Below are 17,016 nucleotides of genomic sequence, written 5' to 3' on the forward strand. Positions count from 1 at the left end.
TGAAAAATGAAGCCACTGCTAATCAGATGCTTACCAGCTGGTATTGCATGGTAGATCAAAATCTGACCTTTTGTTTGTTTATAATTCCATCACTTTTGATAAGATCTCCAACACCGCTGTCTGAGATTCAGCCCCAAACCATGACAGGCCCTCCACCATGTGTTACAAACGGCCGTAGACACTCACTCTCTCCTTAATTCCTCCGTAGAAAATGATGACGATTTGAACCAACATTTCAAAAATCTGTTGCTATTGATTTTCAGTTTATGCTTGAATGATTCTTAGGTCAGTGTTAAGTGGTTCAGTAAATTTAAAAAAAAGCACATTACTCTAGGAAAGGTCAGGTACAAAAACTGGACTGAATGTGAGTGGAAAAAGAAGCCAATCCAAAGAAAAACTTTGACAGACCTTCAAGCAGCCTATTGAACTATTGCTCAGAACCGCTTTAAAAAATGTACTAATGGAAGGAAGATATAAAGAAATAAGGTGTAGCTCAAGACTTCTGTACAGTGCTGAATATGACCCAGTATGCAACCCTGCAACTCGCTTCTTTGATTGTTTTGTCATGGACTCCCTTTCCGAGGGTTGGGGTCTTAAGACATCTTGTTGTTGCACAAGTAACTTCAGGACAGGCTGCCCCATGGCATCAGTGTGTTCTTGCTTCATCCTGACAACTGTGTCGCTCTCTTCATTCGTCATCCTCTCAGCCCTCAGTATTACACAGAGCAGTATCCCCATGTGGCCCATTGGAGCCTCATCTGCTTCACACTTCTGTAATCATTGCCACTGGATATCATTACAGTCGACTGGATGGCATAACACTCCGATGATCAGAAATGAAGGGCAGTAGCTTTACGCAGCGCTCAGATCCAACAAAGGTTGCTACAGTTTTTTTTTCTTTTTAATCCCCAACCATCTTGGCTCCTCTAGTTGTTTGTTTCATTTTGTTTTGTTTTTTTCACACAGATTTAATAAGGAGACTTAACTTAATTAATGTGGTTGATTAAACGGGCGAGGAAACAATCTTAAAAGGCAAGTATAAAATATTAAAAAGGCATCATCTGTGCTTTGTCCTGATTTATAATCTCCAGTTTTATCCCGTCTTAACTCTTCTAATCTGGGACTGATCAGCGTCGTCTAATACAGTTAAAATGTTGCATTTAATCAACTTTGATTAAATGCAACAAACCAGTTTCAAACCTGTAACCTGTACTTTTAGATGGTTTGGTTAGTCAAGCTCCTGTATTATTCTGTTTACAGTCACTCTAAAAGAGCGATAGACACCATACCTCACTGTTTACTTCATAAATTGCCTGGCTCCTGACAAAGCAGTCTAATTTTGTAACTGTGGAAATTGTTGTGTTAGACGATGCCTACTGACTTTATCACCAGAGTGCAGAACTCAGAATAAGTAACTTTATTGCAAGTATCCCTGTGTGACATATTAGGTCATGGGTGTTAGGTGCAGCAGAAATCCTGTTAGCCTCCAATCCAAACATGGATTAGCATATAGTTTATATGAGAGTGGAGTAGGATGTCTCTGCACAGTGTTTGTGAGCAAAAGCAAAGTACTGAGAAAGACACAGGCGAAAGAAAGAGTGAGTAAAAGTGAGGTGAATTCATACCTTTTTTTTTGTAGTTCAAAAATAAGCACACTGGAGTTTGTGGGTCTGGGAAGAAGAGAGAAGTGTAGGGTCAATAATGAGTCGGTTTGAGCTGTGTTGCCAAAGAGTTTCTTGCTTTGAAGTCTTGAAGTAATGAGAGCATTTTCAAACACACTTTCAAACTGTGTTCAAGTTATGGGTGTGGGTAAACGTGTATGTTTGTGCGAGCGTGTGTCTTTGAAATTGTGTGTTTTTGTCAAAACGCGGTAAGAAGAGTTAATCACTTCCTACAGCAGTGCCATGGGAGCAGGCTCGGCTACGAGAGAGAGAGAAAGAAAAGAGAATTGCAACGGAGTGGGGGGGTGCAGGGCTGCCCCGCAGTGTTTGAGCACAGTAAAGCGAAATGCTGCAAGCCTATGAATAAACAGTAACTCAATATGAATACAGCATCTGAGATGATTTGAAAGATCTGCTGCGCAGCAGTCATTAATAAACCAAAGCCAAAATCTGTTTGTACCAACACTAGCACTGACTTGAGGATAAATCATGTATAATACTCTCCAGAGTGCAGTAAAACTCTACTTTTACCAGAGTTTATTTGGACTATTTGACAGGATGTGTCCTCATTCGGTGTGTGTGTTTGTGTTGCTGCGCATGTAGCGTTTCATCTACAGTTCTTGGAGTGTAGCCACAGGTCATCTTTTAAGTAAACAACAAATGTGCAGCACTGTTCAACTGGGGATTTCCAGAGAAAGCAAGCGACTGAAACATGGTCACTTTGTAAATAAACCCATTCTTAATAGGACCGGAGAGATCAAATTCTGACTCATTTACACAAACATATACACCCTTCTGTTTCTGGCACAAAGACACACAGACACACAAGGTAAATTCTAAATTTCATATTCACACTGTTACACTTTGTTATGTCCCTGTTCAGTGCATAACTTCTGCTGGGTTGCTGTGCCTCATTTCTTGATAAATGATCTGTCTAGGGTACTTAATCAGACATGTTCTCTCTCTCTCTCTCCCACACACACACACACACACACACACACAGGCATGCCCACATATCACATATAAATATCGCAAACACGCACAAATCACCAAGGCAGATGCACACATGTTTGACAGATTGAGTTCAGGGTCAGAGAGATGCTGTGTTTGTTACACGTGTGACAGTTTTACAATATGCTCCGGGGATGTGTAATTCACTATGTGGATGTGATGTGACGTAAGTGAGAAGTGATGTAAATGAAGTGTGTGTGTGTGTGTGTGTGTAAGGTCAGTGATTGCTCAGCCTAGTCTTGTGCATGATCAGTGAGCCCCGAATGTTCAGGATGTTACTGCAAATAAAATGAATTAATCTGATAGAGAGCTCTAAGGGTTCCACTCCACTACTTTTATTTTGAAAAAATGAAATCATCCACTGCTATACTTGTGGAAAGATCAACTACACAACTGAGAAAGACAGAGAGAAGGAGGTGGATATTTAAAAACATCATTGAATATCAAACAAGCTCAGGCCTCAGAAGCTGACTCTGTTTCATCTGATTTTTCCCACAGTCAGACACAGACAGGGAGAGAAACACAGAAAGGAGATGGAGGGATGTTAAGATAGCCTTTACCCTCAGACAGCCTAACAACAGTATTTTGGGAAGATAGGGAGGCAGAGTTGCAGCACTCGCAACATTCTGGGCTCTTTGCAATCAATGCAACCATAGTATAAAGGTCAGCTGCTAAATCAGCAACACCACCAGTAACCAGTATGAGGGATGCAAAGGTCGAGGGGCACATTGCTCCTGAGAGGACAGATGGCTCAAGAGGGAGGTGGTGATAATTGCAAATATTAAAATTGGAGCTTGAAATGAGTGAGAAAGAGGCATGGATTAAAGGACTGAAAACGTTCAATGTTCAGTGGTTGATGTGACCGGAGGGCCCCCTCCACTCGTCGTGTGTAACGTTTTACAATTTCACAAAGTGCCGCCATACCCACGCGCACACTCTCTTCATTTGTTGGGGCAATAATCACTTTTTACCTCTCAGTCCTGCGACCTTCAGCTAACCATCCAGTGATGCTGAGAGCAACAGGCAGACCGGTTGCCTGGCAACCAATCCTCTTTTTTTTTTTCTCCTCTCATTCTTACAGTAGGAGTTGAAAAGGGGTGCTTGGAGTATAGAGCTTGTGAGAGAGAAAGACAAGGTGGGTGGAAAAGAGAAGAAAAAACAGGTATGTTGAGGAGAATAGGTGAGAGCCAGAAAGACCAGGAATGATAAATGTGAATGTAAGTGTGAAGTTTCACAGCACACGCTGACACGAAACAAACGCTGGACCATGGATACAGGGTACAGAATAAATACCGTCCAGACCTTCAGACACTGTGTGATTTGGTCCTTGATTAAATTTTAATCTGGGTTTAATATTTATTGGTTATACACAGCACAAACTAATCCTCTACCAATCGATAATAAAAAATCACAGAATTTTTTTATTTATTTACATATGAAATTCTTCTTACAAAGTATCGAATTTGTCTGCCTTATATAAGGAGAATTGCGAGTCTGACTATTTCAGACCATAAATATTCGAAAGTCAATGAAAAGCTTGAAGAGGTTCATACAGAATATAAAGTAAAGTCAGTGCAGAAAATAATGATTTAATCTTTTACTCTTAAGGGAACGAGTGGAATAAAATTATGGCAAAATATAAAGTTATTACTCTATGTAGAAAGACACCAAATGTGAATACACCCATACATTTTTGTATATGTTATATTCTTTATCTCTGATTTCAGTCATTGTTGTAAAGTTTGACTATGGCTCATTTTGTTTGGGGAAGCCCTTAAGCCACCACCCCCTGCCCCAATCATTCCTGGGCCCCATTTCTGAGCTACATCTCCAGGCAGCACTCTTTGTACATCACTCTGTAAAATACATTTATCGTTCAATATTCAGTGACTCTGTTCATTTGAGCAGCATGACAGTTTGACAGCAGGCATTCCAATGTACCATAAGGAGGTAACATTGGATGTAATGAGATTTGTTGGGATGGGGGGAGGTGGGAAGGTGCAACGTGAATGTGAAACAAGGTGAGTGAGAATACTGAAGGGATGGTGGATAAATAGATGAAGTGAATATGAGGGTGGGAGGAATGGTGGAGACTAGAAATGAGCTACCTTTGAACTGCTGTGTGTCAGAGGATCCAGCTTTCTATTAGTTCTCAGCACTCTGCCAGGAAATGAGAGTCAAGGGAGGACATGGGACTGCGTTCAATCCAGTCTAGTTCTTGCTTTCTCTGGCTGGTGTCTGTACTTCTCCATCCGTACCTCTCCTCCGTGTTACCTCTCCCCTCCTCACGCTATCTTTGCTCTGCTGTCATTACTCTCTCTGGCAATCTCCCACCTCCTCCTCCTCCTCGCTCATTACTTTTTGCCATCTTTTGTCTCCCTCAGCTAGTCCTCTGTCTATCTCACCTTCTTCTCTTTCTGCCCCATCTCCTTCGTCTCTCATTCTCCTCCTCTCCGTGTCCTCCTCTCCAGCATCATTGCAACTGGAGTGATTCACCTCTCCTATGTACTCTCAGTCATCACTTTTTCACCAGTTTCCCACTGCTCAGCTTAGGCCCCCAGATAGTAACGCTATGATGGAACATGCCTCCGATATCTTTTATTATCTGCTTGTGCTTTGCTTTTAGAGGTACCCAATTATCTTAATGCTAAATTGAATTTGGTTCCAGCTCTGTGATTGTTGTTGACTCTCATAATCCATTTTTATGAAAAGGGCTTTGCTCCAATGACTACTAAACTAATGCTGATACAAAGTCATTTGCTTGGCAGTAATTATGCTTGGAGTTGTTAGTTGTATTAATTTTTCTACGAAGGGAGTGGGTTATTTACTAAGCTCAGAATTGAGGCAAGCGTGTTAATTTGTTGCATGCGCATGGCTGTAAGCTCACTTGTACATGCAGTGTGTTTGTCAGTGTCCACCAGTGTCCAGAATAATGTTTCAATTACCTACTACACGATAATAATCTCAATAAGGACAATATTTAAATACAGTTGGCTCTGTAAATGTATTTACAGAGATTTTTCTTTTAGTGAATCAATTTGAACAATTTCAGCAAGTCACAAATTATTGATTTTTCTTTTTTTGGCCTGTCAAAAATATCAAAAAAACAAACTTGTTTTCTCTTGAACATTTCACAGTCAGTGTGACCCTTTTTCTTTCTGCTAGATCGCTGGATCGTGGTCACGTTAGTTTGTGTTTCTTCCGCTTGTTACTCGTTGCTCCTAATATTGTCACGGCTGGCGGAGGGAGCCGTGTGGTGTGGAGGAAAAGGAGGACCCAAAATGCAGCAAACTGATGATACGAGTGACGTTTTATTTACAGGGTGGTAGTGGCAAAAACAGGCAATGAAGCACGAGTAATTACAAACGGAAACCTAAACTGGGAGAAACTAAGTGACAAACCTGGGACCATACAAAGGGGTGCGGGGCAGAGAGACGCAGAGACAGGAACACCATAGAACGCAGATGAATGTAGATTAACGCAGTGATACATGGATGAACGCAGACGAGCCGACAACGAACACAGACCGACACCCACTAAATATACACACACACACACACACACACACACACACACACACACACACACACACACACACACACACAAGGTAATCAGGTAATCACACACAGGAGGGAAGAACAGCTGAACCTAATACACCTGGGGACCGGAGGAGACAAGCTGAACACAATAACAACAGACACAGACCTTCAGAACAGAACAGGAAATCCAGAACACGAGCCTTCAAAATAAAACAGGAAACAGACTGATGTACAACACAACACGGGGACATGAACAGAGCACCAAGGACAGACACAGGTAGGGCTGACAATACACCAAACTTCAGGTTAACCCTAACTAATACAGATCAGAAAAAACGCAAAACGCTGGGTCAACGACCCAGGACCATGACAAATATAGTCCTCAAACCACTCTGTGCTTTTAAAGTGTTACTTGTATGAGTACATGGAGGGGTTTATTTCTAAAGCACATCAGTAAAAATGTAATTCAGACATGCTGTGTCATATAGCCGTTGTTGAAGTGCCACTTCCTGCTGCGTGGTAATCAAACTGGCGCTGTTGTATCGCTAACTCTAATAACAGTTCTTATCCTTTCATCCACTAGAAGCTGCAAATCTGTTTGGGCCTTTCAGAGTTTAAGACTAATGGATCATCATTCTTTGGTGCATTACAAAAATACATATTCCTAAAAGATCAGTCTTTTACATGGTGACATTGTATCGTGTAATAGGAGGTTTTGATGATTGATCAGTAAAAAAATCTAATAATTCTAATATCTGACAGACTGGTGCAGACATCATAGGTCTCCTGTGATAAAGAGAGAGCTGAGTTTGAGAGTGAAGCTGTAGCTTTACCGCTCAATCTATGTTCCCACCTAAGGCCACAAGCTCTGGGTAATGACCAAAAGAAGGAGTTTGTGGATGTAGGCAACCAAAAATGGCTTACTTTGGGTGACAATATGAGCTCAGACATCATTAGAGACTCAAAAGAGAGCTGGTGCTACTGAAAGGAGCCAGTTGAGGTAACATCTGGCTAGGATGCCTCCTTGGCAGTCTAAGCTGCTGCCCCTGCAACCTGTACCCAGACAAGCGGCAGAAAGTGGATTGATGGATGGATGATTTTAAAAAATCTTCGTTTTTAAAATATGTAATTGCTATAATAATTGATGACAGTAAGATTATGTATTTGTGCAGTTACTTATCACAGGTGATAACAAGCTTCTTCCTTGTTTTGTTTTACAGGATGGCTACTCCCAGTATCACTTTGTGGGCTCTGCCTCAACAATAGAAAGAGACCGGCAGAGGCCCTATTCTTCCTCGCGAACTCCCTCGGTCTCTCCTGTCAGGACATCTCCAAATAACCGCTCTGGTGAGAAACCCGTGGCACTCCCTATACAGATGCTATGCATACGTGTTTTCATTCATTCTTGTGTATCTCTTAACAGCCAAGATTAAGACCTCATATGTAAAAAATGTTTCACTTAGTTGTGTGGTTAGTTAAATATCTCATGGCCAAACAGGGTATGGGTCTTGTGATGGTGCACATCATCAAACTGAAAAAATCTTTGTTTTCTGAAACAAAAAAATACTGAAATACAATTTGTTTTGTTTCTTTTTGTCTTTCTTTTATCACAGGCAGTCAGCTAAATAATTGGGGAAACAATATTCAAGCCAAGGTTATAGCAAATAATATTTTATTAATAATTTTATTTTCTTTATTTCTTTAAGCCTGCAAGCTGCACTTGAATTTTTAAGAAAGCAGTCAGCATCTTTTCCAGTTGGTATAAATTGTCTTTAAAGACTTGGTATGATTATCAAAATAAGGCAGGATTTTGTTTGTAAAAACAAGCATATATTAAAATTTAAGGCTTTACTGAATTTTACTCTTTTGACAAGTGGTTACAGAAAATCAGTTGAATAAAGGGTTACATCTGTGGTACAGTACACAGAGAATCTAATTTAGACATTAGTCATCTACATTAACATTTGCGGATGCGATCAGTCATTATACCACCGCTAAATAGCTCATAGCATTACAGGCTTATGCTACAAAATATGATTATCATTAGCCCATAGCTTGAGCCCACTGGCCTTCATGCTTTGCAAAGGGCACATTAGCATTAGCTGTTAGCATCGGTGGTTCAAGAGCCTTTAGCTGTTCTTTCACCACACTGGGCTTAGCAAGCTGATGAGGCAGAAAAGTACTTTTCCTTCCTCCTGGCTTAGAGAGGTCTTCAAGGACCCTGCTAAGAGAGGAAGACAGTGGGAGTGAGAGAGAGAAATAAAATGTGTGTTTTTGTGTGTGAGGAGGAAAAGAAGGAGGGATGAGATAAACACGGAGGGAGATAGAGAGAGAAAAAGCAAGAAGGCAAGAAGAATTAGGGATTGAGGGATGGTTAATGCAGGGAGGAGGAAGTGAAGAAGGCTGGGGATTTGACTTTAGCCAGCGACATTGAAAATAAGAAGTTTTGAGATTATAGTGCATAGAGAAATTTGTGGATGTCTGTTGTACAGTGGATCAGCAGGGGTAAATTGAGCCATGACTCCCATCTTTCTCTTCTGCTCCTCCTCTGTCTACACACAATGCCTCCCCCTTTGCCTTTGAGCTTGTCCACCCCTTCTCATTCACCCGTTTCACTCTCCTCCTCCTCTTTGCCGTAATCCTGCTTTCTTCTCACCTCTCCCTCTGATCTCTCACTCTTTACAGGCCACCTCAGTGTGCTCTCAAACACAGAGACACACACTAACACACACCCACATGCTCCTATATCTCTCCTCTGCATACACTCCAGACTGCAGTCCGACTCCTTAGAGATGGATCAAAGCAGAAGGAGTAATGATGGTATGCAAGTACGCTGGGAGAAGAGGAGTGAAAGAGTTGATGTGAGAAGAGAGTAGTACGACTATGAAAGAGAAGGGGAGGTTAGAGGCTGCAAGAGAAGGAGAGAGAGACCTTTGCATGTGTCATGGCCCCCACAGGGTCCTGCTGTGTTCTGCACTGATAGAATTTGTCTCCCGGGCTGTCATATCGAGCATTTACAAGCCAGGTCCCCTAGGTAACCAGCAGCGATGGCACTGTCTCTGGAGGTTTCTGTAAAAGGTTTGAGCTGCTACTTTAATGGAATCTGCTACAGAGGTATTGGATGATAAAATTAAAAATGAAATGTGTTAAAACATTATAAAAACGTGGCTCACCACAGCCAAAGTGATTATGTTTATGTGCCTTCTTCACAGCCGTTTCTGTGCTTGCGCGTGTACGTGTGTAATACAATGTCTTGTCAAAATGCAGAAAAGGCTGGGGAACAGATAAGAGGGTACAATGCGCCTTTGCTTTTTATGTCAAACATTGAACAGCCGAGATGAAAAACGGGCATCCTTTAGTATTCAAATAGATGAATTTTAATTCAATGGCTCTCCAAAAATCACTTTAAAAGCCTTTATTTCATTTGCTAGTCATATTCACAAGTGTTTTCATCCCTAGGTTGCTCTTCTCTAACCTTTAATCGTGGTATAGAACAACCAAAGAGAACAAAGACAATTATGCACTAATTTTTGGAGTAGGCTACATCTGCTTTTCTTTTTATTCAGAAGCATGAAAAGCGTTTCTACCCGATGGCTCATTGGACTGAGAATGGTGACTTCCACATGTGTGTGTGTGTGTCTGTGTGTGCTGCATATTTGCATGTGTAACAGATATTAAATAAATGTCAAAACTAGTGTGAGCATGTCAAAAAAGCTTATTTTTAGAATGTACTCACATTTCCTGGAGTATACTGTATGTGTGTACAACCCAGTATCCCAGCAAAGCGTGAAATGAACAGAGTGGAGCGGCGTGTCTATTACACGCTTTGCCGTGATACTGGGTTGGTATGTAAACATTGAGTTAGTTATAAGAATCTTTATATAAGCAATCTGAAACAGGTGGGCAGGATTATGGCAGTCCAGTGTTATGATAGGAGGTGGTGAGTAAGCACTTAAAGTATGCTATAACGGGATTACCTTGCGATGGGCTAAAAGTTTGCATGTGTGTGTTTAAAAAAGAAAATTGGGACATTATCAGTATTTCTACAATATGAGGGCCATGTTTGTCATCGCCTGCACACATGCATGCATGCATCCATCCATCCATCCATTTGCTTCCGCTTATCCTTTTCAGGATCGCGGGGGCGCTGGAGCCTATCCCAGCTGTCATAGGGCGAGAAGCGGGGTACACCCTGGACAGGTCGCCAGTCTGTCGCAGAGCCAACACAGAGACAGACAACCATTCACGCTCACATTCACTCCCACATTTACACCTATGGCCAATTAACCTATCCCCACAAACTGCATGTCTTTGGACAGATATGTACACATGCATAATTGTCCAAATCCACACAGTCACAAACAGAAACATTATGTGTGGAGGTGTGGAGATCCTAAATAGGTTTGAAACTTGATAGTATCTCCAAAGAAAGCATAGCTCTACTGTGAAGTTAGCAGTGCAGCAGAGTTGGAAAACACACAAATAGGACTGCATATTGGCATGAGGCCACTCATAAATGTCTTTGTTGTCACGATAACCAATAAACTAGCAGCTAAACTCCTCCATTTAGTTTCAGTATTTTAACACTGCTGCAATTGAGTTCATTAATACTACTTAGTACACAAGCACAAAAAGGCAATAACAATTTAACTGTTGTTATGTTTTGCATGAAAAACTGTTAGAACAGTGTCCATTTAATCGGGTTAAATAACATCCCGTTTAAAATGCGATTAAAATGTTTAAAAGCATACAGGGAACACGGTGAGTGCTGTCAGTAAACATGTACTTAATCTCATTAAAACTGCTGAAAACTGCACTGCAGTATATAACTATGATTTGGCAATCTTTGATCAGTCAGATTAATCACTGCTGTCTTTTAAATGTAATGCTTTTAGCATGGCATGGACTTGTGCATGCATTCGATGGTACTAGCACCTCCATTTATTTTGTTGTTATGTGCAAGATTTTGCAGCCAGTCATGGAGATTGTTTAAGTTGAGGCACCAAGAAAATTAAAGAAATACAAGACCTGTTTGTGCGAGGGTGTAATGATCAATGGTCACTTTTGTAATGCACTACAAGCAAAGTTGATCTGACTTGTTGGCTTGTTAGATAGCTGGATATTTAACATGAACTTTAAACACATAAAGAAGAGAAGAAAAGACATAAAACTATTAAGTAAACTGTCCAAAGCGTCCATGTGTATGTTTGTGTGCGTCTGTGTGTGAGAATTCCCAGAAGTCGTCTAACATGCTGGAGGTGACCCTTTCTGCTGACAAGTTAAATGATGAATAATGACTGTGCACCTTGAAAAAGACCAAGACGCACAGACACACCAGTGTAAGCACGCAGAGTGTGAAGGCTCATGCTGTTCTGGGTTTATTGCTCATTATTTTGTGTGTGCGTGCGTGTGTGTGTGTGTGTGTGTGTGTGTGTAGCGAGCGCCCCAGCCTCCCCCAGAGAGATGATGAGTCTGAAGGAACGCAAGATGGACTACGATTCCACGGCAACCAACGCCGGTTTCCATAGCAACAAAGGAGAGCACACATCCCGGAAAGACGGCATGGCAGGTGTGTGTATGTGTGTGTGATGGAGATGAATTAAATGATTCTATTTTATCCCCCTCTTTATCTTTCCTTCTCCTCTATATTCATTCCCTATTTCCTCTTTCACTTATCTGCCTTTTTTCAGCTTCACACCATTTCTCTTCTCACACACTTTGATTCTTCTCAATCTTCTCCTGTCTTCCTTTCCAGTTTCTTTCTTCCCGTGCCTTCTTGTTATCTCTTCACTCTATTAGCTTCCACGCTCCCTTTATGTCTATTTATTTATTTTCTATTTTTTAATGTTTTCTATTTTTTCCATCTCTTTCTCTTATGATAAATTCTTTATGTGACAAGTAGCACACTAAGAAGCTTTGAAACTCTCATAAGTTATTGTCAGATATCTGATAGGTATTATTAGTAGCTATTTTTGTCATTAATTGAAAAAGTGGTATAATTTTTATTTTTATTTTATCCATCAAGTTCAAATTTCCTGTGGGACATCTACACTGTTCCGAAACTCTTACCTGACTGCCAGCGATGATATCAAGCAAAACCAGGTGAGTTAATGCTGCTCTGTGAATCCACTTTTCTGTATGCATATGTAGCAATACACCACCACAGCGTTTTAGCAGTGCATGCATTTCAGGGGTTTTTTAACAGAGATAGCAGCAGGATAGAAAACGCACAAATATATGCACACAAAAAGGTGTCCCAGTGTGATAAGAGATGTGCTGGCAGAGTGTGCGATGGAGGCACACCCTCAGCTCAAGCAGTATCAAACGACTGCAACCTGAAACCACACCCGACTGGCAATTAAAGTCATTACCTCAGTTGATTGCACTAATTATTTGCTCTTGGTAAATGACTCTGCTGGTACCGAGGGAAGGGAAATAAAAGGCATCAGAGCCATTGACTTTGAAATTTTGGCCTGATTTCTTCATCACTTATAAGTTTCTAATTAAAGTATAAGTTCATTTGTACGGGTACGAACTTTTAACACTGGCAGTTAAACATGTAAACACGTTTTCCTCACGCGGCTGCACACGCGTGCGCTCACACACACAGACACATGCACACAACTGGCCTGTGCGAGTTATAGTGTTATAGTGTTAGAGATGCATTGCCGCCTTCAACGCCTGCATGTAATAGAGAATTCACAGCATGAACCCCTTCCCCACTGATTCCTTTCTGAGCTCTTTACCCATACAGCCTGCCTTTCAAAACCTTTTGTCCCTTGTGTTCACTCTTACCTGTCACTCTCCTTTCCATCGCTCCCTCTTTATCTCTCTCCCCTTTTCTTCCACTCCCACCTTTCCTCCCGTTACCCACATGTCTTTGACTCTCCATTCTTTTCCTTGCTGCACCTCACCCCCCCACCTACCACTCTTTCACTTCAACCACTCCCCGCCAGGGTCCAGCCCAGCCCTGCGTCGTGCCCCCTCAGCCCCAGCTGGACAGTCCGTCAGCAGCCGTGCTAAAAGACTACGACCCCTACCCTCCCCCTCCCTCCTTCCCCCAGCCTCAGCCACCGCAGCCTCCACCTCACAGCCAGAGCCGGAGCTTTGACGAGGCCTACTACGAGGACCAAGGACCACCGCCACCTCCGCCACCCCAGCCACAGCCACCAATCCAGGCTCAGGCCCAGCCTCAGGCCCCACCCCAGCAACCTCCAATCTCCACCGGACCACCCAGGGACCCGCGGGAAGATCTGCGCATGCATCTGGGCCTCAAATCAACCGGCAACTACGTAGACTTCTACTCGGCCTCTCGGCCATACAGCGAACTAAACTACGAGACCAGCCACTATCCGGCCTCACCTGACTCCTGGGTCTAGTTAGACTACAGTGTTGGGGGGCAAGAAAGAGTCTGTGTGTGCTTGTGTGAAAGGGATTATTTTTGCAAGACATCAGCAGTGATTATACGTGGTATTTTGAAAGCGATCTTGTAGCCAGTGGCAGGAAATTTATGTTCTCTAAAATAAGTGGGATAGCAGAGCTGGATGGGGATAGGAAGTAAAGTCAGGTCGAGCAACAAAGAGAGACTGCATGTGCATGTGAACTTTTTTTTCCAGACCAGTTTATTTCTTTAAAGTCAGCTCCATTTCACCAGTGAGTGGAGCTAGTGGAAGTAGATATGACAAAGTGTGTTTGACAGTTTGAACTAAGAGTAGGAAACAGAATATAAAAAGAGAGAAAATGACCAGGCGGATAGAGTATGCAGATGTCAAGAGAGAAGAAGAGGGCGCTAGGATAAAGAAATAAGCAGCAGTTGAGGGAGCGTTCTTACTCTGTAGGAGCAAAGAGCTGTCTGACCTAAGGAGGAGATGAGAGACAAAGATGGCATGAGGGTTCTTGAAGAGGTCAGGAAGAATAAAAGCACAGAAAAAGATGAAAGCACATCAGGCAACAAGCAAGAAGTGGATGTTTACCATTTCACCCAAGTGACAAACGTAGCACTGCTTTTATCCCCCTTTTTTGTTGCAATGGCCTTGCCGCCTCCAGAGGCTTCTGAATTTGCGTTCAAGGAATGTCATCTTCAAGAGACTTCTTTTTTTGTCGTCATTCTTTTACATCTTTTTTATTTGTACTTTTCTAAATTTTCACTTTCAGCAAAACAAAAAGAAACTTTTTATTTTCTGTGTACAGTAAAAGGTGATATAGTGTGTATATTACACGTTTTTGATGGGCCACTTATACAAACATAATTTATTTTCCATGACTGACCGCTGACTGAAACATCAAAAGCAACAAAAAATAAGCGAAATGTGAACACGAGAATCAGACCTGACAGACATCATCAGGATGGGTGTCAGCAGACACTTTTGTTTTGGCCCCCCTTTCCTTTCCCAGGAAGAGAGGAAGCACTGCGATATTTGTGTTTTTCTCTCTCCGTCGAGTGAATTTTGTCATGGACACAGTAAAGAGCAGTTCAAAGCTGCCAAAGCATCAGTTTGGCAGAGCAGCATTGTTCCAGAGTCCCCGTCAACTAAAGTGCTTTTTCACTGCCTAAAGATTATATGTGTATGTTTAAAGCACACTCTCTGTCTTTGGAAAGGTTTGTCTTTTCACTTTGGGGAATCTGACATGTTTGACAATGTCAACTTTTAGTGGTTTGTCATCATCACCTCTGCATAAAAAAAAACCAAACTGTTTCAAGTTTTTTTTTTCACATCAGTGAAAGCCGCCAGTATTGTACATCTCAGTGTACAGTAGAGACAAAGGAAGACGAGAGAGAAAGGTCTTGTGCCAAACTTTGACACACAGTGGACCAGTCCAAGAGGACTTTAAAAGGAAATTTTTGTCGACGTTTACAGACGACGTAGACTGGCCGACTCACTCTGCTGTTTGTAACTTTTATTTTCTTGTGTTTTTGATCAGGTGAAGCTGTACTTATTGCTGGGAATCATGGGTAATGTCTCTCTCCCGTAGATGTACAGACCTGCCTCTCCGTGTTGGCTGAGCACATGTGGGTGTGTATGCGGATGTGTGTGTGGGCGGGGGGGGTTGACGTGTGTGCGCACGCGTGTGTTTGTGTACATGTGCATGTATGTGACAGAATGTGTGGCCTGTGTGTACACGTAAACTTGAGCGAGCGTATCTATGCATGCATGTGTGTAGTAGTGTGCGTATGCCTCTGTTGCGTGTATGTGTCTGAGCGTTCCTGTACAAATCAATGTCCAAACAAGGCATTCCTACCGACAGTTTGTCCAGTTTTACAACATGAAAAACCAAGGAAAAAATCACTAGAAGGAATTGTTGATATAGAATGACAAATCTATAAATATATGAATATGAATATAAATATATATATATAAATATATATATAATTTTTATGTGCTGATGTCAGTGTCACTAAATGCAACAAATGTTCGCAGAGAAAACAATTATGTGGTGTACAACAGGACTCTTGTTCACTTGACCTAAACATGGAAACTGCTGATCGGGACCCCCCCACCCCAGTCGAGACAAAAAGAGAAATCCCACCTGAAGATGCTCAGGCTCTGGTGCGAGTTGTGTGTTGTGTGTCCATGCTTCTTAGATGACCCTGCTGAGAGAGGACCGTACTTGAACACAAGGAAAAAATAAAGACTCTTTGCAATCAAACAACACGGTCTCCGATCCTCTTGATGATTTTTTTTTTCTTTTCACAGAAATGTGCATTAGATATATTTTTCTCACAAGGCAAAAGTGCTCATGTGGTGCATGTGTGGGTTAAGCTGACACACTTTGATGTGTTTTTGTTTAATTCACATTCTTGTGTGATTTTCTTCAGTCTGTATTTTGTTCAAAAGGGCTTCAGGTGCCTTTGAAGATGTAATAGCAGAATGTAGGAATATCTTCCTTCCTGTGTTCCTTCTGTGGTATCTGAGGCAGCCATTAAAATCTGCTCTCATAAAATAAATAAATATAAACAGCAAGTACTTAAATTCATTACATATTAAGTCAAGTGAGATGGGATGATTATTACAGAACAAATACCTTTTTGGAGATTTTAAATACTGTAAATATATAAATTGGCAAGGGGAAAATGTACAGTAACATTAATATCTGTTTATTATTAAAACTGTAATTCTATGTATATATTTACCACTGTGGGCATTTTAAATGTCTATTTGGATTTGACTATCCAATATTTGCTTTTAATAGCTCTAATGCACAAATAACATCAAAGCAAAACTTCTACTATTCAGTTTAACAAAGTTATTGTTCCTGTGTAATTGCAGTGTATTGTACTATAAGTGATAAACACTCACCCGGCTCTTCGTTAGGTACGTCTGTTCAAATGCTCTCTAACGCATATATCTAATCGGCCAATCACATGCCAGCAACTCAGTGCATTCAGGCATGTAGACACAGTCGAGATGACCTGCTGAAGTTAAAACTGCACATCAGAATGGAGTGGAAAGGCGATTAAAGCAACATTGAATATGGCCTGAATGCTGGTGCCAGACAGCCTAGTCTGAGTGTTTCACAAACTGCTGGTCTGCTGGGATTTTCCTGCACAACCATCTCTAGAGTTACAGAGAATGGCTCCAAAAAAGAGAGAGAAAATATCAAGTGAGCGGCAGTTCTCTGGACAAAAGTGCTGATGCTGATGGAAGAGGTCCTACTGCTTCAAGCTGGTTGGAAGGCAACAGTAACAACAATAATCACTCATTACAACATGAGTACACAATGTACTGAACATTGAGCCAGGTGGGTTGTAGCGTTGAGAAACGGACACTAAAGGTACAAGTCACACAAACATTCCCTGGTCTGAG

General features: G+C 41.6%; 1 protein-coding gene across 3 annotated transcripts in view; it reads left to right on the plus strand.

Moving 5' to 3' along the window:
* ctnnd2a (catenin (cadherin-associated protein), delta 2a) overlaps positions 1-15,859 on the plus strand; it is a 249,321-nt gene extending 233,462 nt beyond the window's left edge. For 2 of the 3 annotated variants that reach the window (XM_026179361.2, XM_026179362.2), the window contains exons 22-25: positions 7,432-7,558; positions 11,649-11,780; positions 12,237-12,313; positions 13,168-15,859. In XM_026179361.2, coding sequence (XP_026035146.1) covers positions 7,432-7,558; positions 11,649-11,780; positions 12,237-12,313; positions 13,168-13,590 — 759 coding nt within the window. In that variant the 3' untranslated portion in view covers positions 13,591-15,859. The remainder of the gene's footprint in view (positions 1-7,431; positions 7,559-11,648; positions 11,781-12,236; positions 12,314-13,167) is intronic. The other variant, XM_026179364.2, reaches the window with a different exon arrangement.
* Positions 15,860-17,016: the final 1,157 nt, after the last annotated feature.

This window comes from Astatotilapia calliptera, chromosome 9 (genome assembly GCF_964374335.1).
Source record: "Astatotilapia calliptera chromosome 9, fAstCal68.1, whole genome shotgun sequence".
NCBI classification, from domain to species: Eukaryota; Metazoa; Chordata; class Actinopteri; order Cichliformes; family Cichlidae; genus Astatotilapia; species Astatotilapia calliptera.